Source organism: Salvelinus alpinus, chromosome 33 (genome assembly GCF_045679555.1).
Source record: "Salvelinus alpinus chromosome 33, SLU_Salpinus.1, whole genome shotgun sequence".
Lineage (NCBI taxonomy): Eukaryota > Metazoa > Chordata > Actinopteri > Salmoniformes > Salmonidae > Salvelinus > Salvelinus alpinus.
This window is the reverse complement of record NC_092118.1, coordinates 10,933,465-10,955,367: the sequence shown is the minus strand read 5'-3', so window position 1 is coordinate 10,955,367 and position 21,903 is coordinate 10,933,465. Positions and strand designations below refer to the sequence as shown.

General features: G+C 46.7%; 1 protein-coding gene across 1 annotated transcript in view; it reads left to right on the top strand.

Annotated features, from left to right (window-relative positions):
- adamts18 (ADAM metallopeptidase with thrombospondin type 1 motif, 18) overlaps nt 1–21,903 on the top strand; it is a 57,793-nt gene that overhangs the window by 6,890 nt on the left and 29,000 nt on the right. Inside the window, exons 4-12 of the mRNA XM_071381307.1 lie at nt 9,615–9,882; nt 10,395–10,594; nt 10,809–10,892; nt 11,000–11,150; nt 17,104–17,209; nt 18,242–18,379; nt 18,519–18,672; nt 19,636–19,731; nt 20,263–20,411. Coding sequence (XP_071237408.1) covers nt 9,615–9,882; nt 10,395–10,594; nt 10,809–10,892; nt 11,000–11,150; nt 17,104–17,209; nt 18,242–18,379; nt 18,519–18,672; nt 19,636–19,731; nt 20,263–20,411 — 1,346 coding nt within the window. The remainder of the gene's footprint in view (nt 1–9,614; nt 9,883–10,394; nt 10,595–10,808; nt 10,893–10,999; nt 11,151–17,103; nt 17,210–18,241; nt 18,380–18,518; nt 18,673–19,635; nt 19,732–20,262; nt 20,412–21,903) is intronic.

Here is a 21,903-nt window from a genome sequence, read left to right as displayed (position 1 = left end):
CAACTCAGAGTAACCATGTGCATGTTATCCTGTGATCTGAGAATGGTGGTGGTGGGGAGAGTCGTCTGATGTCTGCAGGTCTGAGGAGAAATAGACTGGCGTTTAACAGAGGACATCTCCCTCTAATCTGTGTAACTCTTACAAGTGTACATTTAAGGAGATCACTAGAGGTCTGCCACATCAATATGCCAGCTTTCCCTGAAGTCTGAGGACCTGGTGTCTCTCTACTCCCTGTGAAATTCAATACATCTCAAGTACTTTTCAGATGATATATGTTGTCATGAATAACATCCATTTAACAGCATGTTACTATACATAGCAAAACATGTATTACATGTATTGCCAGAAAAAATACAGTACATTGAGGTATTAGTATCTGATATGACTGATATTTTATGGCTACGAGTATGTTTATGTTTTCTTTGCATGTTGTCCCTTCAGTGTTGTACTTTTACATTTCATCTTACAGTTCTACTAGTCTTCGCAGGACTCTCACATACATTTCAGGCAGAACAAGAAAGGAGATGCACCACATCTCGACAGATGGAATCAATTTCCTCCCATTATCAAGCATACTGCTAACTGCTGGAAGATGTTATTAGATATTTTATAGTAAAGTGTGGTATGTTTCTGAGACAAATGGAATACATGTGTGATAATTGAGTGTGAGGTGGTTGGCAGACAATGGGAAGCGCTAGCTAGCTAACAGTGGATTTGCTCCAGGGTGTTTGTTAACGTTTGTTGTGGGTTAAAGGGGGGAGGCACATTACAACAGGAAGTGGCTAGCGAGATTCCAGGCTAATCTGCTAACAGACTGTACACAGATAGAGGTTAGAACCTGGAAGAGGTTCTTTGTCGCCTCCATCTTTGTCTCTTTTACAGTTTCAGTCTGTGTGAGTAATTCTGTCGCTGACAGATTTGTTAATGCCACAAGCTTAGTTCAGGGTAGCTTTACAAAACATATGCAAATGTTAAAAATGGGCTCATCTGGGATGAACTACTACTACTATCACCACTGCAAAAATGAGCAGAAAATACAATATCTTTATTGATGTAATGCATAGCAGAGATTTTTACAAATAGCATCCATATATCCATGCATAGGCCTATATTGCTTGACAGTGTGCTGTGAGTTAGTTGGTGAGATCCCTAAACTCGTCAGTTCAAAGGGCTGGAGCAGGCACTAGACTGACCAGGCTGCCAGATCTTTACAGTGCAGTGGAAAAGTGTAATGAAATGACAGTGAGGGTTGCACTCAAGTCTTGTGGCTATTAAGCCAATGGAATGGTTTCTAAATCCAGTATAGCATTGTGTATCCTCACCATGTTTGTCAGTGTCTCCCTGCTCTCTGTCCTCACACGGTCTACTCCTAGATTATGGCCTGTGTCGGGGGCTAGCTAAGGCTGGTTCATAGGGAGGGGTCCTGGCTGGTCTGGCTGCCCAGCTGTGCTGAAGACATCCCGTACGGTTATTCTCTCTCTGTCTGAACACAGTGTTTTAAGGCCTGTGGGGCTCTGCCGAAGTCACGTTAGAGAACGAGGAGGAAAATGTGACACAGGAAGGCAAGGCACACAAGGTACCCTGAGGCTAGGCCAAAATAGACGTCACTGCATTTAGTGTAAACCCCCTTTTGATTGAAACCCATCAGTCGGAAAGAGAAATCACTCTGCCTCAACAAAGCACTGGAGCAACACAGAGAACGAGGCTGACAGACATCGACGGACGCCCGAAGCCATTACTGCCCATTACTATAATGGGAGAAACAGAACCAAGTTTGACAAGAGCCCCTGGGTCACACACAGGGCCTTTTGATCCTCATCGGGGGAGGAACGAGCAATACGAGGTGGTTTGGTGGTTCTGTCAGGTCCTGGGGGAAGAGAGATGGATGGGATTATGGTGGACTTGGCCTCCCCAGAGTGCCCCCGTTGTCCCCCTGTCCTGTCCCAGGAGGTGGGAGTCTGGGAGCGGATGCCTGTGCATGGTGGCAGTCTGCCATGGCCCGCCACTGTTTTCACAACAAGAGCTTCTGCATGGCTTCCCCTTTGTGCGCCTATGTTTACTTTGCCACCTGCTAGTCTGGGGAAATGTGGATCAGGAGGGTGAAGGGGGAGGTGGATGTCACACATAAAGAATGGACAGGGGTCATGGGGTGTGAGTGGTTTGGGGGGTGTGGATGACAATGCACAGCTATTTGGGCTGGATTTGGAGAGTAGGAGGTGAGATTAGATGGCATTCCATGGCCAGACAGAATGTGTGAGGTTCAGCACTCTAGTCAACGATCTCAGACATGGTCAGAGAGTGGAATGAACTGCTTAACTTGGTCATCAAATGGGAGAAAGGACAGAGGTTTGGCGAAACCAAACAAAAATGAAATGGCTGGATTCACCTTTCTTCACTCAGTTCTTTCTCTGTCTCATGAAATCACATCATCACATAAACGAGTGACTAGGTAATACATAATAATATAGTAGTGCTGACCAAAAGAAAATACATCTTTTTTCCCTAGTCTGCCAATGCTTACAGAGTCCATTTCACCATTATTCCTCTGTAACTCACTGTGGACGAGGCCAGGTGGATACATCCTGCTCCCCAGCGCTGTCTAACGCTCTCTTACCCTGCTGACATGAACATCCACAGTAGTGAACGGATGGTCTGTCAGAGGCCAGGGTGTTTATCAGCCTGTCTGTCTGGTAGCTCTGCCAGGCGGAAATAAACCAAACCCCTGCCTCTTCATTCTACAGCAACATGACACATTTCACGGACTGCGATAAATGCACGCTCAGCTAGCACAGCACAGCAAACTCTTCCAGAACGTCTTGGATGCGGTCGTTGCTGGCAGATTAATGTTAACTGTGTTCTTGTCTTATATTGCAAACCTTAAACTGGAGTGCTGTTGCAAATTGCTCAACTTTAACTCATTCAAAACTACACTGAACAAAAATATAAACGCAACATGTAAAGTGTTGGTCCCATGTTTCATGAGCTGAAATTAAAGTTCCCAGAAATGTTCATATATGCACAAAAACCTTATTTCTCTCAAATGTTGTGCGCAAATGTGTTAACATCCTTGTCAGTGAGCATTTCTCCTTTGCCAAGATAATCCATCCACCTGACAGGTATGGAATATAAAGACGCTGATTATTGAACAGCATGATCATTACACAGGTGCACCTTGTGCTGGGGACAATAAAAGAACACTCTAAAATGTGCAGTTTTGTCACACAACACAATGCCACAGTTGTCGCAAGTTTTGAGGGAGCGTGCATTTGACATGCTGACTGCAGGAATGTCTTCCAGAGCTGTTGCCAGGTAATTTAATGTTAATTTCTCTTCCTTAAGCCGCCTCCAACGGCATCTTAGAGAATTTGTCAGTACGTCCAATTGGCCTCACAACCGCAGACCACATGTATGTTGTCGTGTGGACTAGCGGTTTGGTGATGTCAACATGGGGTTATGATATGGGCAGGCAATAGCTACGGACCTCAAACACAATTGTATTTTATTGATGTCATATTGAATACACAGAGATACCGTGACGGGATCTTGAGGCCCATTGTCGTCCCATTCGTCCGCCACCATCACCTCGTATTTCAGCATGGTAATGCACGGCCCCATGTTGGATCTGTACACAATTCCTGGAAGCTGAAAATGTCCCTGTTCTTCCTTGGCCTGCATACTCACCAGAAATAATCAACAATTGAGCATGTTTGGGATGCTCTGGATCGACATGTATGACAGCGTGTTCCAGTTCCCGCCAATATCCAGCAACTTTGCACAGCCATTGAAGAGGAGTGGGACAACATTCCACAGGCCACAATCAACAGGCTGATCAATATGCAAAAGAGATGTGTCGCACTGCAGGAGGCAAACGGTGGTCACACCAGATACTGACTGGTTTTCTTATCCATCCCTCTAGATTTTTTATGGTATCTGTGACCAACAGATGTACTGTATATCTGTATTCCCAGTCATGTGAAATCCATAGATTAGAGCCTAATGATTTTATTTCAATTCACTGATTTCCTTATATGTATCAGATCTCAGGATAAGACAAAGGAAAACAGAAAACAACAATGTAAAAAAAACAAAGGACATCAAGGACAACTTCAAGCGGGGGGGAAAGTTTGCGGGACTCACGAGTTGACAGCCATACCCTCTGCCCGGGACAATACCAGGGAGCCATGGTCCGGTGGCGGTCTGCTTGTCGTCGATACCTGGAGGTGGTCTTGAGAAGAGTCTACCGGGCTCTCTTCCAGGTACGGCAACAGCGGCGGACAAACATCTGGGCCGAGGGTTTGCCGACCTCTTCCTCTTGTTCCAGGAAGAGTGGGGGCTGATAACCCAGGGAACACTTGAAAGGCGAGAGCCCAGTGGCAGAGCAGTGGAGGGTGTTGCGGGTGTATTCAACCCACACGAGTTGCTGGCTACAGGTGATGGGGTTTGGCGGAGACAAGGCAGTGAAGAGTCGTCTCCAGTTCTTGATTGGCTCGCTCTGACTGGCCGTTGGACTGCGGGTGGATACCGGAGGACAGGCTGGCCGACGACCCAATGAGCGTGCAGAACGCTTTCCAGAACCAGGACGAGAACTGAGGGCCCCCACCGGAGACCATGTCCACCGGGAGTCCATGGATACAGAAGACGTGCTGAACCATGAGCTGGGGCAATCTCTTTGGCATAGGGTAGCTTGAGGAGAGGAAGGAAGTTGGTGGCTTTGGAAAACCGGTCCACTACTGTCATGATGGTGGTGTTGCCATCAGATGGGGGAAGACCTGTGATGAGGTCCAGGGATATTTGAGACCAGGGACAGTGAAGGGACAGAAAGTGGTTGAAGAAAACCACCCGGAGCTTGCCGAGGAGTCTTGTTCTGCGCACAGACCGTGCAGGCGGCAACGAACGCAGAGACGTCCGGGATCATGGAAGGCCACCAAAAGTGTTGCCACACAAAGGCCAGGGTCCGACGGGAACCCGGGTGGCAGGCAAGCCTGGAGGAGTGGGCCCACTCCAGGACCGAGGAGTGGACAGCGTCAGGCACAAACATCCGGTTATCTGCCCCCCCCCGGGGTTCGGCTGGGAACGCTGTGCCTCACGGACCTGCTTCGCTATTTTCCAGCCGAGTACCGTCGCCAGACACGAGGTGGAAGGATGGTCTCAGGGTCCGAGGGTGTAGCCGCAGGGCTATATAGGCCTGACAGCGTATCCAGCTTGATGTTCTTGGATCCTGGTCAGTAGGAGAGGGAGATGTTTAACTGGGTGAAAAGCAGGGACCACCCAGCTTGCCTGGAATTGAGACGCATGGCGTTGCGGAGACATTCCAGGTTGTTGTTGTCCGTCCACACAATGAACAGATGTTCCGCACCCTCCAACCAGTGTTTCTACCCCTCCAACGCCAGGGATGTAACTTCAGGTCCAGGACAGAATGCTGGGACAGGACAGCCCCACTCCGACATCCGAAGCATCGGCCTCCACTGCGAACTGACGGGATGGGTCAGGATGAACCAATATGGAAGCAGTGGTGAAGCGATGCTTGAGTTCCCAGCTGGGGACCATGTGAATGGAACCTTGGGAGAGGTGAGTGCAGACAGGGGGGAAGCCAGTCATAGGGTCGATCCCGCAGTCATAGGGTCGGTGCGGAGGAAGTGAAGTGGCCCAGGCCTTACTGAAAACCTCCCGGAGGTCCTGGTGCTCGGGATATGCAGGAATGGTGGAGAAGTCCGGGGCAACTTCCGAGCCCACAGGAAGACGTCCTGGGGCAGGCTGTGCTGACTTCAGACAATGGACGTGGCAGAACGGGCTCCAGCCCATAATGGCACCAGCAGTCCAGTCTATGATGGGATTGTGTCTTTTGAACCAAGAGAATCCCAATACCACAGGAACCTGAGTAGACTTAATCAGCATAAATTGGATTGCCTCGCTGTGGTTCCCTGACACTCGTAGGTTGATGGGAGTGGTATTGTGAGTGACCCGGCCAACAGAGCGCACGTCCAGCATTCTAACGTCCATGGGAATGGAGAGGGGCTGAGTGGGTATACCCAGCTCGGCCGCCAGGTTAGCGTCCATAAAACTCTCATCGGCCCCAGAGTTGATGAGTATCCGAAGAGATTTCGACTGGTTCCCCCACAGCAGGATGGCATGGAAAGTGGTGTGAGTAAGGGGAGAGGAAAAGTTACCCGTGGGGCCCACAGTACTCGCCCCTTCTTGATGAGCCTGGGTTTTTAATGGGTAGCTGCGAAATGTCACGTAGCTCCACAATATAGACAGCTTTGGATGTGGAGTCGGCATATGCGCTCAGCCGCAGTCAATCTAGCCCTGCCCAGGTTCCTGGACTCCGAAGGAGCCCTCGGCAGCCCTCGGTGATTCCAGAGAGAACTCGGGTGACGTCGGGTTCACTCGGACATGTAGACTTCGGGGGTCTCCGGGATTCTTTGGAGGCGAGGTGGGAATCAAAGGCGAACGAGGGCGACAGGGCACAGATTCCCTCTCCCTCCTACTTTCTCGAAGCCGCCCATCGATTTAGGTATAAATACACTGGGGAGAATTTGGAAGATCGGCGACACCTGGAGGGCGGTGAAGACAAGCACAAAGACAGGTGAAACAAATCACGGTGTGACAATACGAACTGGAACAGTAAAATCTTTGAAATTGTTGTATGTTGCATTTATATTTATTTTCAGTATAAATAAAACTGTCAGCCTGTGGTGATGTTTGAAATAATCTTTTACACCTCCATATAGTGTAATGTATAAATAAGGAATCTACAATTGATGTATTATAAATGTTTTATTAATTGGAAAGGTGTTCTGTATCTATATGTCAAACTTTCAAAGATTTATCATATTGCTATGGATTTCCAAATGTAGGACTTGGTGCTGAAGCAGTTGCACATGGCCCATAGACAGAAAGCTGACTAGTGAGTAAGTCAAATGCATTTTCAGAGGTGTTACAGTAGCTTGGTGCCTTATGTTCTGTTCTTGATTGACCTTTGCCTAATTTATGAAAGGATATTATTACTTTTGAGTTGAACCTAAACCCCTTTCTCCCCTACCTATTGCTCCATGCAATCATCAAACTGCACACACACACACACACACACACACACACACACACACACACACACACACACACACACACACACACACACACACACACACACACACACACACACACACACACACACACACACACACACACACACACACACACACACACACACCACAGGGAACGATCTGCCTCGAAGGATGACAAAGAGACAATATTGGATCTTTTCAATCAGTTGTTGGCTTGCTGACAGGGTTCCATAGAGAGGCTATCTCATACATCGTAGCCCTCCTCTAACATGTAAAGGGAAAGTGAATGCCGCTGTGTTCGGCTCTTTTCGCTAATCAAATTGATTCAGTCCCCTCCAGTGCTAGCTCCGTCAACAGGACCATGCTGATGCTTGAAGAGTAATGGCCTCCCGCCTTAATGTGTTTTTACAGGCAGTCTCCGAGAGGTTGTCTCAACACTTTATTCCTTTCTTTGGAGTGTGTTGGAATCCTTTACATGAAGAGCTGGTTTATTAAAGAACAGTTTCTGGCAGAGGTCTGTTCAAAAGGGACTTTTTCACTTTGGGTTGTTGTTTCTGTTGACCTGCAAACATTTTAGACACTACTAGTTAGGAACTTCTCTGACAACCTTTTACCAGTTACACTCTGACTGCACTATCATCTATAAAGCTGTCTTGCATCATGCTACTTTTTATTTTTTTCACTTTATCTGACAGCTGTATCCATGGCAACTAGCAGTACTTAGGTTGTGCACAGGAGTTTTTTTATGGCCGTGTTTGAGAGGTAAACTACACTGTAACTGAAAACTGTAATTTATACAGTATTGTGGGTTATTATCAACTGTAAAATACTCAAACATTTTACTTACTTCAAATGATGGTGCATTGTGGGAAAATGTTGTGGACGAGGAAAGAATTGCTGTATTTAGAATGGTACTGTTCCTAGAATACTAGAGCCGGGACGATACAAGTATCACAATACTAGTTAATATCGTGGCAAGGAAACAAAACACGATGCGGATTTAACTTCTTTAGGAAAACAGCCCAAATGTTGGAAACGAACATTATGCTGTCATTCAGAGTCACTTGTATTTATTTTCCAAGCTATAGCACACAATATTTTACTTACTTTTTAAAGGACCAAAAAGTTTGGTCTGCTTCATGTTTTCACTTTTGGTTACCGTATCTTTGGAATGCCAAAAACCTTTTGGGGTGCATAGAATTTTTGTTAATGGTGCATTAACATATTTTGAGGCGTGCCTTGTAGGAGGCTATATTTGTTGCACCAATGAGTGAGAATGCTGTACAAATTTAACTCCTATGTGGTTGTCACGCCCTGGCCTTAGTATTCTTTGTTTTCTTTATTATTTTAGTTAGGTCAGGGTGTGACATGGGGAATGTATGTGTTTTTGTATTGTCTAGGGGTTTTGTAAGTTTAATGGGTCAGGGTCTTGTCTAGGTGTTTGTATGTCTATGGCTGCCTAGATTGGTTCTCAATTAGAGACAGCTGTGGTTCATTGTCTCTGATTGAGAGCCATATTTAAGGCAGCCATAGGCATTTGGGTTTTGTGGGTAATTGTCTATGTTCTATGTTGCATGTGTGCACTTCTTTCTTAGCTTCACGTTTGTTGTTTTGTTTCGTTTGTTCATCTTCTAAAATAAAGAGAAGATGTATTTTTCACACGCTGCGCCTTGGTCCTCTCTCTCACCGCAAGACGATCGTGACAGTAGTTATAGTACCCCATCAATTTAAAATGTATAGGGGACAGATTGCAGTGGCAGCAAGTGTTTTGCCATGTCCGTTTGGTCTGTTTTGCCCTGTAGTTGCCAGTTTGAAAGCCGTTATTGAGGCCTCTAGAAGGGCAAGTGATATAAAACACCAAATATGCATAAATACATATTTTTTACAGTAAAATACTGTAAAATACAAACCCCTCCCCTCAATGAATTTCATTTATCCATTCATTCATTCTGATTACGGTAGAATTGACTTTTGTACAGTATAATACAGTCAATTCTGCAGTATTGTACTGTGTGTCATTACACAGTACTTGCTTTGATACCATATTTATATTACAGTAGGTGTACTGTAATATGAAATACATCGTTTTACTTGCCACTGAACTGCCTGTTAGTTACTGTCAAATTCACAGCAACCCCTTTACAGTGTAAAAGTTGGTGCTAGATGGTCTCTGAACCCACTACCCTTCTGGGTTAGGAATCCTATGTTGAGGAGCAGCTGCCCCAGAATACCTCTGATACCCGGTTCTATCATCTTGACAGACAGTAAGTCACATCCCTGTGGGAGCCTGACCTATGGAAACACCTATGGAGACAGCACCTTGTCCCAGGGTTTCTTGTGTCTGTGTCTGGTTTGAGATGACTCCTCTCTATTTTTATGTCCTTTCAGGCCTTATCTAGGAACTGCTGACAGACCTCTTACTTACACCATTCCTTAACACATGCCAATCTACATAACCTATTACTGATCCGACTCTCATCTTCATCCCCCATAATGGATGTTTAATGTTGATGAATACATCTAATGCCCAGGGGTATCTGTGCTCTCCAGTCAGGTCTGATCCGGATGTCTGATGATGAGTACTTCATCGCCCCCTTGCCCCAGCACCTAGCTGCAGAACACAACTACAGCTCCCCGAGTGGACACCACCCACACGTGGTCTACAAACGCTCGGCTGAACACAAAGTCCATGGTGGCCAGGGATCTATCCACTACTCGCAACCTGACAACCCATATCTACAGCACCATCACCAGCATCACCACGACTACCAGCACGGGAAGCTGCAGAGACAACACTTCTGTGGACGCCGCAAGCAATGTATGTAAGGGAACTTCCTTATTATTATGACTGCCTTTGATTGGCTCACGTGAGAAAAACACATTACAGTCACGTGGGACTGTTTGTACAGGACAGTGATAGTAGAGATGGTAGAGCGACATGCATTGTAGTTTTATCGCAGAAACAGAACGATAACAGTGCAATAACAAATATAAAATAAAGGTCAAAATGTTCCACTACTGATTGTTTATGATGTAATGTGTATAATGTACTTTGAAAGAAAAAGCGCTCAGATAGTGTAGGGTATAAAGTAGCTGGCCTTTATTGAAATGAATACACGCAAGCAGCTTGAGGAGAATGACTTTGAATATTTCCTGCTCTTTCAACGCTCTGCCGGCCCCGTGCTCTTATCAGGGAAAGGTCCAGGAAAAAGGAGGAGCTGTCATTTGAGATCCTTTTCAAAGCATTTTCCCCCCTGTCTCCTCTTTCTCCTCTCTTCATATCTCTATCCCTCTCTACCTGCCCTCTATCCCTCTACCATATCTCTGCAGACACTCCCAAGCCCCCTGCTGAGGATCGTCTCGTCATGCCTGATGAGTTTGAGCTCCCAGGCAGGGCGAAGCGATCACCCATCACATCGAACAAGGTGGGGGGCCTGAATGTGGAAACGCTGGTGGTGGCAGACAGGAAGATGCTGGAGAAACACGGCAGAGAGAACGTCACCACCTACGTCCTCACTGTTATGAACATGGTGAGCAGGGGAGGGACACCAGTCAGTCAGTCAGTCATCAGTCATGTAACATATCCCGAAGTAGGTTTTATCCTAAAGAAAAACCCTGGCCTAATCCTTGACGAACAATGAATGTCATGATTTATGTATTTATTTCACGCAAAATGTTTAGCAACGATTCATTTGAACCGAAATGTTAATCTCAAACTGCCAACCTGGGTTTGTTTTGTTTCAGGTTTCCAGCCTTTTCAAAGACGGCACCATCGGAACTGATATCAACATTGTGGTGGTCAGCCTGCTTCTTCTAGAGCAAGATCCAGTGAGTCACATCCATCTGAGTGCCTGACAATAAAATCACCAGCCTCCCCAACGTCATGAATTCTCCAGTCTCCCCTTCTGATCTCTTCCTCTCTGTCTCCTCCCCAGCTCGGCCTGTCCATCAACCACCACGCCGACCAGTCTCTCAACAGTTTCTGCCAGTGGCAGTCGGGCCTGATCGGGAAGCGCCACGACCATGCCGTGCTCCTCACCGGCCTGGACATCTGCTCTTGGAAGAACGAGCCATGTGACACCCTGGGTAAGGTCTCACCCCAGGAGGGAGGGGATGGTGGGGGGGGGGGGGGCTGAAGCAGGTCAGCCAGGGCCCCTAAGGTGACTGTTGGAGATTAGAGCCCTTAGTCATGGTGCTGCTGGGGGATTAGACAGCACCAGAGGTCATGGGGTCACTTCCAGGGTGGGCAGGATCCTACATGCTCTGCCTGGACTCCCTCCGGCAAGGGATTTCACCTACACTAAATACACCCTTGTCAAAACTCACAAACATACACTTACACAAGTATAGCCATGCATACATGCGCGTACGCACTAACACGCACATACAGTGGGGAGAACAAGTATTTGATACACTGCCGATTTTGCAGGTTTTCCTACTTACAAAGCATGTAGAGGTCTGTCATTTTTATCATAGGTACACTTCAACTGTGAGAAGTGTGAGAACAAAAATCCAGAAAATCACATTGTATGATTTTTAAGTAATTAATTAGCATTTTATTGCATGACATAAGTATTTGATACATCAGAAAAGCAGAACTTAATATTTAGTACAGAAACCTTTGTTTGCAATTACAGAGATCATACGTTTCCTGTAGTTCTTGACCAGGTTTGCACACACTGCAGCAGGGATTTTGGCCCACTCCTCCATACAGACCTTCTCCAGATCCTTCAGGTTTCGGGGCTGTCGCTGGGCAATACGGACTTTCAGCTCCCTCCAAAGATTTTCTATTGGGTTCAGGTCTGGAGACTGGCTAGGCCACTCCGGGACCTTGAGATGCTTCTTACGGAGCCACTCCTTAGTTGCCCTGGCTGTGTGTTGCGGGTCGTTGTCATGCTGGAAGACCCAGCCACGACCCATCTTCAATGCTCTTACTGAGGGAAGGAGGTTGTTGGCCAAGATCTCGCGATACATGGCCCCATCCATCCTCCCCTCAATACGGTGCAGTCGTCCTGTCCCCTTTGCAGAAAAGCATCCCCAAAGAATGATGTTTCCACCTCCATGCTTCACGATTGGGATGGTGTTCTTGGGGCTGTACTCATCCTTCTTCTTCCTCCAAACACGGCGAGTGGAGTTTAGACCAAAAAGCTCTATTTTTGTCTCATCAGACCACATGACCTTCACCCATTCCTCCTCTGGATCATCCAGATGGTCATTGGCAAACTTCAGACGGGCCTGGACATGCGCTGGCTTGAGCAGGGGGACCTTGCGTGCGCTGCAGTATTTTAATCCATGACGGCGTAATGTGTTACTAATGGTTTTCTTTGAGACTGTGGTCCCAGCTCTCTTCAGGTCATTGACCAGGTCCTGCCGTGTAGTTCTGGGCTGATCCCTCACCTTCCTCATGATCATTGATGCCCCACGAGGTGAGATCTTGCATGGAGCCCCAGACCGAGGGTGATTGACCGTCATCTTGAACTTCTTCCATTTTCTAATAATTGCGCCAACAGTTGTTGCCTTCTCACCAAGCTGCTTGCCTATTGTCCTGTAGCCCATCCCAGCCTTGTCCAGGTCTACAATTTTATCCCTGATGTCCTTACACAGCTTTCTGGTCTTGGCCATTGTGGAGAGGTTGGAGTCTGTTTGATTGAGTGTGTGGACAGGTGTCTTTTATACAGGTAATGAGTTCAAACAGGTGCAGTTAATACAGGTAATGAGTGGAGAACAGGAGGGCTTCTTAAAGTAAAACTAACAGGTCTGTGAGAGCCGGAATTCTTACTGGTTGGTAGGTGATCAAATACTTATGTCATGCAATAAAATGCAAATTAATTACTTAAAAATCATACAATGTGATTTTCTGGATTTTTGTTTTAAATTCCGCCTCTCACAGTTGAAGTGTACCTATGATAAAAATTACAGACCTCTACATGCTTTGTAAGTAGGAAAACCTGCAAAATCGGCAGTGTATCAAATACTTGTTCTCCCCACTGTACATGCACACACCCTACACACATCTTACACCCATCCCGTTCTCTCCTTCTCTTCAATAGTGTGAACAAAATAACTTCCGGCGCCGGAAAGAGATGGCTGCCTCGCTTCGCGTTCCTTGGAAAATATGCAGTATTTTGTTTTTTTACGTGTTATTTCTTACATCGGTACCCCGGGTAATCTTAGGTTTCATTACATACAGTCGGGAGGAACTACTGAATATACGATTAACGTCAACTCATCATCGTTCCTACCAGGAATATGACTTTCCCGAAACGGATCCAGTGTCTTGCCTTCCACACAATACAATGGATCTGATCCCAGCCGGCGACCCTGTGCGACGCCGAAAAAGGGGAAAACGTGGCGGTCTCGTGGTCAGGCTTCGGAGACGGGCACATCGCGCTCCACTCCCTAGCATACTACTCGCCAATGTCCAGTCTCTTGACAATAAGGTTGATGAAATCCGAGCACGGGTAGCATTCCAGAGAGACATCAGGGATTGCAACGTGCTCTGCTTCACGGAAACATGGCTAACTCAAGGGACGCTAACGGAGTCGGTGCAGCCAGCTGGTTTCTCCATGCATCGCGCCGACAGAAACAAACATCTTTCCGGTAAGAAGAGGGGCGGGGGGGTATGCCTTATGATTAACGAGAAGTGGTGTGATCATCATAACAACACACAAGAACTCAAGTCGTTCTGTTCACCTGATCTAGAACTCCTCACAATCAAATGTCGACCGCATTATCTACCAAGGGAATTCTCGTCAATCATAATCACAGCCGTATACATTCCCCCCCAAGCAGACACATCGATGGCCCTGAACGAACTTTATCTGACTCTTTGTAAACTGGAAACCACACACCCTGAGGCTGCATTCATCGTAGCTGGGGATTTTAACAAGGCTAATCTAAAAACAAAACTCCCTAAATTCTATCAGCATATCGATTGTGCTACCAGGGCTGGAAAAACACTAGACCATTGTTACACTAATTTCCGCGACGCTTATAAGGCCCTCCCCCGCCCCCCTTTCGGAAAAGCTGACCACGACTCCATTTTGTTGATTCCAGCCTACAAACAAAAACTCAAACAACAAGCTCCCGCGCTCAGGTCTGTTCAACGCTGGTCCGACCAATCTGAATCCACGCTTCAAGACTGCTTCGATCACGCAGATTGGAATATGTTCCGCATCGCGTCCAACAACAATATTGACGAATATGCTGATTCGGTGAGCGAGTTCATTAGGAAGTGCATTGACGATGTCGTACCCACAGCAACGATAAAAACATTCCCAAACCAGAAACCGTGGATTGACGGCAGCATTCGCGTGAAACTGAAAGCGCGAACCACTGCTTTTAACCAGGGCAAGGTGACCGGAAGCATGACCGAATACAAACAGTGTAGCTATTCTCTCCGCAAGGCAATCAAACAGGCCAAGTCTCAGTACAGAGACAAAATCGAGTCGAAATTCAACAGCTCAGACACAAGAGGTATGTGGCAGGGTCTACAGTCAATCACGGATTACAAAAAGAAAACCAGCCCCGTCGAGGACCAGGATGTCTTGCTCCCAGACAGGCTAAACAACTTTTTTGCCCGCTTTGAGGACAATACAGGGCCACTGACACGGCCCCCTACCAAAACCTGCGGGCTCTCCTTCACTGCAGCCGAGGTGAGTAAAACATTTAAACGTGTTAACCCTCGCAAGGCTGCAGGCCCAGACGGCATTCCCAGCCGCGTCCTCAGAGCATGCGCAGACCAGCTGGCTGGTGTGTTTACGGACATATTCAATCAATCCTTATCCCAGTCTGCTGTTCCCACATGCTTCAAGAGGGCCACCATTGTTCCTGTTCCCAAGAAAGCTAAGGTAACTGAGCTAAACGACTACCGCCCCGTAGCACTCACTTCCGTCATCATGAAGTGCTTTGAGAGACTAGTCAAGGACCATATCACCTCCACCCTACCGGACACCCTAGACCCACTCCAATTTGCTTACCGACCCAATAGGTCCACAGACGACGCAATCGCAACCACACTGCACACTGCCCTAACCCATCTGGACAAGAGGAATACCCATGTGAGAATGCTGTTCATCGATTACAGCTCAGCATTTAACACCATAGTACCCTCCAAACTCGTCATCAAGCTCGAGACCCTGGGTCTCGACCCCGCCCTGTGCAACTGGGTCCTGGACTTCCTGACGGGCCGCACCCAGGTGGTGAGGGTAGGTAACAACATCTCCACCCCGCTGATCCTCAACACTGGGGCCCCACAAGGGTGCGTTCTGAGCCCTCTCCTGTACTCCCTGTTCACCCACGACTGCGTGGCCATGCACGCCTCCAACTCAATCATCAAGTTTGCGGATGACACTACAGTGGTAGGCTTGATCACCAACAACGACGAGACGGCCTACAGGGAGGAGGTGAGGGCCCTCGGAGTGTGGTGTCAGGAAAATAACCTCATACTCAACGTCAACAAAACAAAGGAGATGATTGTGGACTTCAGGAAACAGCAGAGGGAGCACCCCCCTATCCACATCGACGGGTCAGTAGTGGAGAAGGTGGAAAGTTTTAAGTTCCTCGGTGTACACATCACGGACAAACTGAACTGGTCCACCCACACAGACAGCGTTGTGAAGAAGGCGCAGCAGCGCCTCTTCAACCTCAGGAGGCTGAAGAAATTCGGCTTGTCACCAAAAGCACTCACAAACTTCTACAGATGCACAATCGAGAGCATCCTGTCGGGCTGTATCACCGCCTGGTACGGCAACTGCTCCGCCCACAACCGTAAGGCTCTCCAGAGGGTAGTGAGGTCTGCAGAACGCATCACCAGGGGCAAACTACCTGCCCTCCAGGACACCTACACCACCCGATGTCACAGGAAGGCCATAAAGATCATCAAGGACAACAACCACCCAAGCCACTGCCTGTTCACCCCGCTATCATCCAGAAGGCGAGGTCAGTACAGGTGCATCAAAGCAGGGACCGAGAGACTGAAAAACAGCTTCTATCTCAAGGCCATCAGACTGTTAAACAGCCACCACTAACATTTAGCGGCCGCTGCCAACATACTGACTCAACTCCAGCCACTTTAAAAATGGGAATTGATGGAAATTATGTAAAAATGTACCACTAGCCACTTTAAGCAATGCCACTTAATACAATGTTTACATACCCTACATTACCCATCTCATATGTATATATACTGTACTCTATATCATCTACTGCATCTTGCCATCTTTATGCAATACATGTACCACTAGCCACTTTAAACTATGCCACTTTATGTTTACATACCCTACAGTACTCATCTCATATGTATATACCGTACTCTATACCATCTACTGCATCTGCCATGCCGTTCTGTACCACCACTCATCCATATATCTTTATGTACATATTCTTTATCCCTTACACTTGTGTGTGTGTGTAAGGTAGTAGTGTGGAATTGTTAGGTTAGATTACTGTTGGTTATTACTGCATTGTCGGAACTAGAAGCACAAGCATTTCGCTACACTCGCATTAACATCTGCTAACCATGTGTATGTGACTAATAAAATTTGATTTGATTTGATTTGATTTGAACAATTGGCAGCATTGTCAGATCAGTTAAAACTGAAGCATCAGCCAACTACAGTATAATTAATTACTCTCAATGGCCCTAAACCACAAGTATGCACTTTGGGACGTACAGTATGAGGAGCAAGCAAGGCCTTGATTTAAATATTCTCTTTGTAACACAACCCACCGCTGTCATGCTACAATACATAGCGTTCATGCTGTCCGTGGACCAATTAAACCGTAAAGACTGCATTTATTGCCACGTAACAGCAGTCTTGGCTCACTGATACATGCCTGTATCAAAAATACGTTTGTCTTGTAACACTGCCTACGGCCTTCCTTCTCCCAGAACAGTTATGTTGTCTGATGGTTTTTGTAGATAGACATAGTAGCTTTGTATGAATACATATTTGAGCCCGATATCTCCCTGACAAGACTCTTTAACTTTACACCTGTCCTCCTCTCCTTCTCCCTCTTCCTCTGCTTATCTCTGCAGGTTTTGCTCCTATAAGTGGAATGTGTAGTAAATACCGGAGCTGTACGATTAATGAAGACACAGGACTGGGCTTAGCTTTCACCATCGCTCATGAATCGGGCCACAAGTAAGTCCATCAATGCCCTTCACTATTAGCACTAGCCATTAGCTTTACCTTCACATGGAGCAGAATAGACCGCCATATATTTTAGGACAACGGGAGAACACCTAGTACAGGTGATGAACTTGTTACTATATAACAGTGTATTCGTGCGACATTAGTCGTAACAAATGCAAAGCTTTGTTGTTATCGAAAGCCGTGCTTAGTAGCAATGGGATGGCTTTAATTTACAGTGCTACATCAAAGAAGGATGAGTCCATTTAAAGCAGAAAAATGCCGACCGAAACAATAGCATTACGCTAGCAAAGCATTTACTTTGCTCCATGACAATGTGTGAAACCATATAAAGTGCCACAGGCGATGGGTATGCTCTGTTTGTGTTTACACGTTTCCATCGAGATACGAGGCTGTTTATACTTGACATTTGAGATTTGAATTATTACGGTAAAGCCCTTTGTCTGCTTGGCACTCTCTCAACATAAACTGGAAAGATCCTGCTCCTTCGATACGCCGAGCTGGTAACATGTCAGAATTCCTGTCAATTTCAATGGCTTAATCACTTTGGTCAAATGAATAGGAATCATTCCCAGAATTTGCACATTGTTGAGATGAAAACCACTTCCAGGCCAAACACCATTAATCACTGACAAATTGAGGAGATGTCATTTCTAAATAGATGACGTCGTCTTTTACAGACTAGTGAACCTCAGCTATGTACTGTACTGTAGGAGGGTAGGCCTAAGCATTTTTAATGCTATATCAACACATGCCTGTTTATAACGCATATGTTTCTAAACCAAGCGTGAGGCTATGTTAGAAACGTGTGACCCACCACACTCCATGGAGCTTAATGAGTTTTATAGAACTAAAATGTTTTAAGGTTACTAGGGTAAGAGTTCCAACCTGACCAGTTGAGGTCTGACCTGAGGTTGGACATTAACAGTCTCTCTTTCTCTTTTTCTCTCTCTCTCTCTCTCGCTCCGTCTCTCTCTCTCTCGCTCTCTCTCTCTCCTTCTTAATGATCTGTCTCTATGGCAGTTTTGGGATGATCCATGATGGAGAGGGGAATCCTTGTCGGAAAGCAGAAGGAAACATCATGTCTCCAACCCTGGCAGGAAACAACGGGGTCTTCTCCTGGTCTGCCTGCAGTCGCCAATACCTCAGCCGCTTCCTTGGGTAAGCCTTATAAATTGACCTCTGATATGGCTGCCGTGCATGTAATGATATAGTGTGGTTCTCATGCACCTGTTTGTGTTTATTAGTCTGTAATGATAGGTCCCTGTCCTGTTCAGTGTTTCTTGGTTTTACTCCACAGAACAGCTCAAGCATCGTGTCTGGTGGATGAGCCCAGGCAGATTGGGCAGTATAAATACCCAGAGAAGCTCCCAGGCCAGCTTTATGATGCTGACACACAGTGCAAGTGGCAGTTTGGCTCCAAGGCTAAACTGTGCAACCTGGACTTTGTCAAGGTACCTGACACTGAAAGGCACATTCGTTAGTGGGTTGCACGAAACTGTTTGACAAGTGTGCTACTGGGAAACATAGGTAGGGTTTAACCCAGTATTGTCTCATTTGCATGATCTTTGTGGGACAAACCGTTATATGTTCAAAACAGCCGTATTTAACCTCCAATTACAGTATTCAAAACGGGTCCAACAAACTTGAACACAATCCTAAGGGAATGGGCCTCTTTAACCTTCCACTATACTACATTCAACAAGACATGCATTGACATGCAAATCCAGCATGAATAAGGAACGGGTCAAGAAAAGGAGGTTGTGTGTGGGAAATCAACATCCACACCAGTCCATCTGTAGGATTAGTGCTCATGGTATAGCCTGAGCCATTGTATAGCCCCCATACAACCTTTTGTGTTCTCCTGAACCCCAGCCTTAAGTTTGAACCCGTCTCCTGAACCTCGATGTAGGTGACTCTACATCTTAATTAACAAGGATTTGGGATGTTTGCCTCCCTGTGTTTCTTCCCCCTGTTGGGATTCTGCGGTCGTTTCGCACGGTGCAGAGGAGAGCTAATTAGCCGCGTGCTCTGCTCTTACGGCTGGCCGTGGCACACTAGCCCAGTCAGTCTGCTGCAGAGCTAGATTAGCACGGGGGGACCAGCTCTCTCACAACCCCGGTCTCGCTAGCTGTCTGCCAGATGCAATCGGGCGGCAAGCCAGCGTGGCACAGGTCCACTGCCTGGCTCCCAATGCCTCATCTCTCCATACTTACCGCTGCATTGTGGGAAGGAATAAAAGATACATGAATAGTGTGTTTCAGGGAATACAATGATTGGTTTTGACAGGTTTTTTGGAAATGGGGGGGTTATTGCTTGTAACCATGGCAGTGGGGTGTTTGTGTTGTAGTGGTGGTGTTCTGTTGAGGGGAGGCAGATGCTGGACTCACTGTTTGGTGTGTCTGGTCACTCGGCAGGACATCTGTAAGTCACTGTGGTGCCACAGGACAGGTCACCGGTGTGAGACCAAGTTCATGCCCGCTGCCGAGGGCACCAGCTGTGGGACTGACATGGTAAGTGTACCATCTGTTTCCATGGCAATGTTGCCCATCGTGAACGGGATGGAAGGAGACAGGGATTTACATCTAACAGTATCACTCAGTGTAACACACTTTCAAACACACAGACGTAAAAAAACACAGGGGCGCTTACACAAATGCCCAAGGTACAAGCACAAAAGACAGGTTCACTCGCAAATCCACATATGCACACACCTGCAGGAGCGTTTTGTGCATTGTTAAATGTCCCATAAGAACACAAGGCTCCTATTATTTTTCCGCAGTGAAAGATGATAGTGGGAGAGAGAGAAAGGTGGTGATGTGTGTGAGTGTGTGGTTTGGCTCAGATAGGCCTGGGTCTCCAGGTGTGGTGCTGGGCATTCACCCAAACCAGGAACCTCAGCACTGGGGCAAGCCAAAGATCCTACCACCGATACTAACTCAACATTTTCATTTTTTCTCTCCACCCCGCCCTCATCTCTCTCTCTCTCTCTCTCTCGCTCTCTCTTTCTCTTTCTTGCTCTCTCTCTCAATCTCTCTCAACAGTGGTGTCGGCGAGGCCAGTGTGTGAAGTATGGTGACCACGGTCCGAGAGCTGTCAACGGTCAGTGGTCAGGATGGTTTGAGTGGTCGGACTGTTCCAGGACCTGTGGGGGAGGGGTTATGTACAGGGAGCGATCCTGCAGCAGCCCCAGGTACAGTACTGTTAGTCATACTAGAGGGTCAGGTGGGGTCATAAGAGTTCACTGCTAATTTAGAATCTCACTCTGGGCTATTTTAATGCATAACCTACTGGGGGAGAGTGGGGTGAGTTGAGCTTTTTTATTTATTTAGTATCACTCTGTCACAGGAAATATAGTATTCTTTTGAACAAATATATTTCAGGATGTTGTGTATCCCTGGAAATAATCAGAATTCATGTAAAAATTACAGTTTTGAAACCCTAGCTTGTCCCAAAAAAGTGGTATCTTGGCAGAACTACAGCGTAAATTAAGCCGTCTACAAATTAACATAGGCTAGGCCCTGTTGTTACCTCACATCCCAGTGATAATGCCTTGCATTACGCCTGTGATGAAAATAGAACGATTTGCTCAACTTTCCCTTGGCTCGACCATTGGCTCAATTTACCCCATTTTTACTATATTAGCCCACACAGCTACAAGGATGCACCTTCATGCTAGGTTTAAGACCTCATATTCACACTTATAGAGACCCCAACTGGTGTATAAAACAGTCTTAAAAATATATACTTGAAACGTCTAACACACTAAATTAATTTGACTTGGTGAAAATCAGATCTTTGGGACCTAGCTTGCTTACCACTTTTTCCATGACGCCATGAAATTATGTTTGGTCGAAATATTTGGTTGAATAATACATTTTGTGTACAAGGATGGCTCAACTTACCCCTTTGGCACAACTTACCCCACTCTCTCCTACCATAACAAGCCTAGATTTGCACTGGGTGAACATGAAGAGCTCCACATACAGTGTGTCTGCTCGGTGCAAACAGAACAGGGTTGGATTTGGACAGGTAAACATGGCCTTCCTCCCAGTCAGCTCCCCCTGACTTACTAACTGAGCACCTGAGAGCGTGGCCTGCCTGGCTGCCTGCCTGCCAGTTGGCTGTCAGCCCATTAAACGCTATTATCTGTCAGTCTACAAACAGACAGCAGGCCAGATTAAAGAGTTCTCTCTCATGCCAGTTTAACCTGCTCAGCCCACAGCGCTACTCAATGCTCTGCCTCAAGCTACTCGCCCAATCTTCTGACTTCCCTGGGCAACACAAACCTATTCTTCTTCAAGCATTCACAGCCGAGGCAGACACTGAACACACACACAAATGTAAATATAGAGACGTAGCACACAAATGCCCCGACGCTAGATACAATTCTCAGGTTCACATTAGTTTGTCAGTTAGATCTTCTGTGCGCTATATGTCTCTTTGCTAGATTGTTCTCATAATATGTCTGGTTGATGTCAGACTTTGTGTGCTTGTTGCATGGTACTCCCACTAGTAGTCAGATTGATGTGAAACCTCAAGCAGAGCCAGATTGCATCTGACCTTGGGCTTCTGGATTAATTTGAGATTACAAGTCCCCCTGAGGGCAGGTTTGGCTTCGGAGTGCTTGGCTGCTTCAGAAAAGGACAAGGAGCTGAAAGAAGGAGGGCCATTATTGATGGACA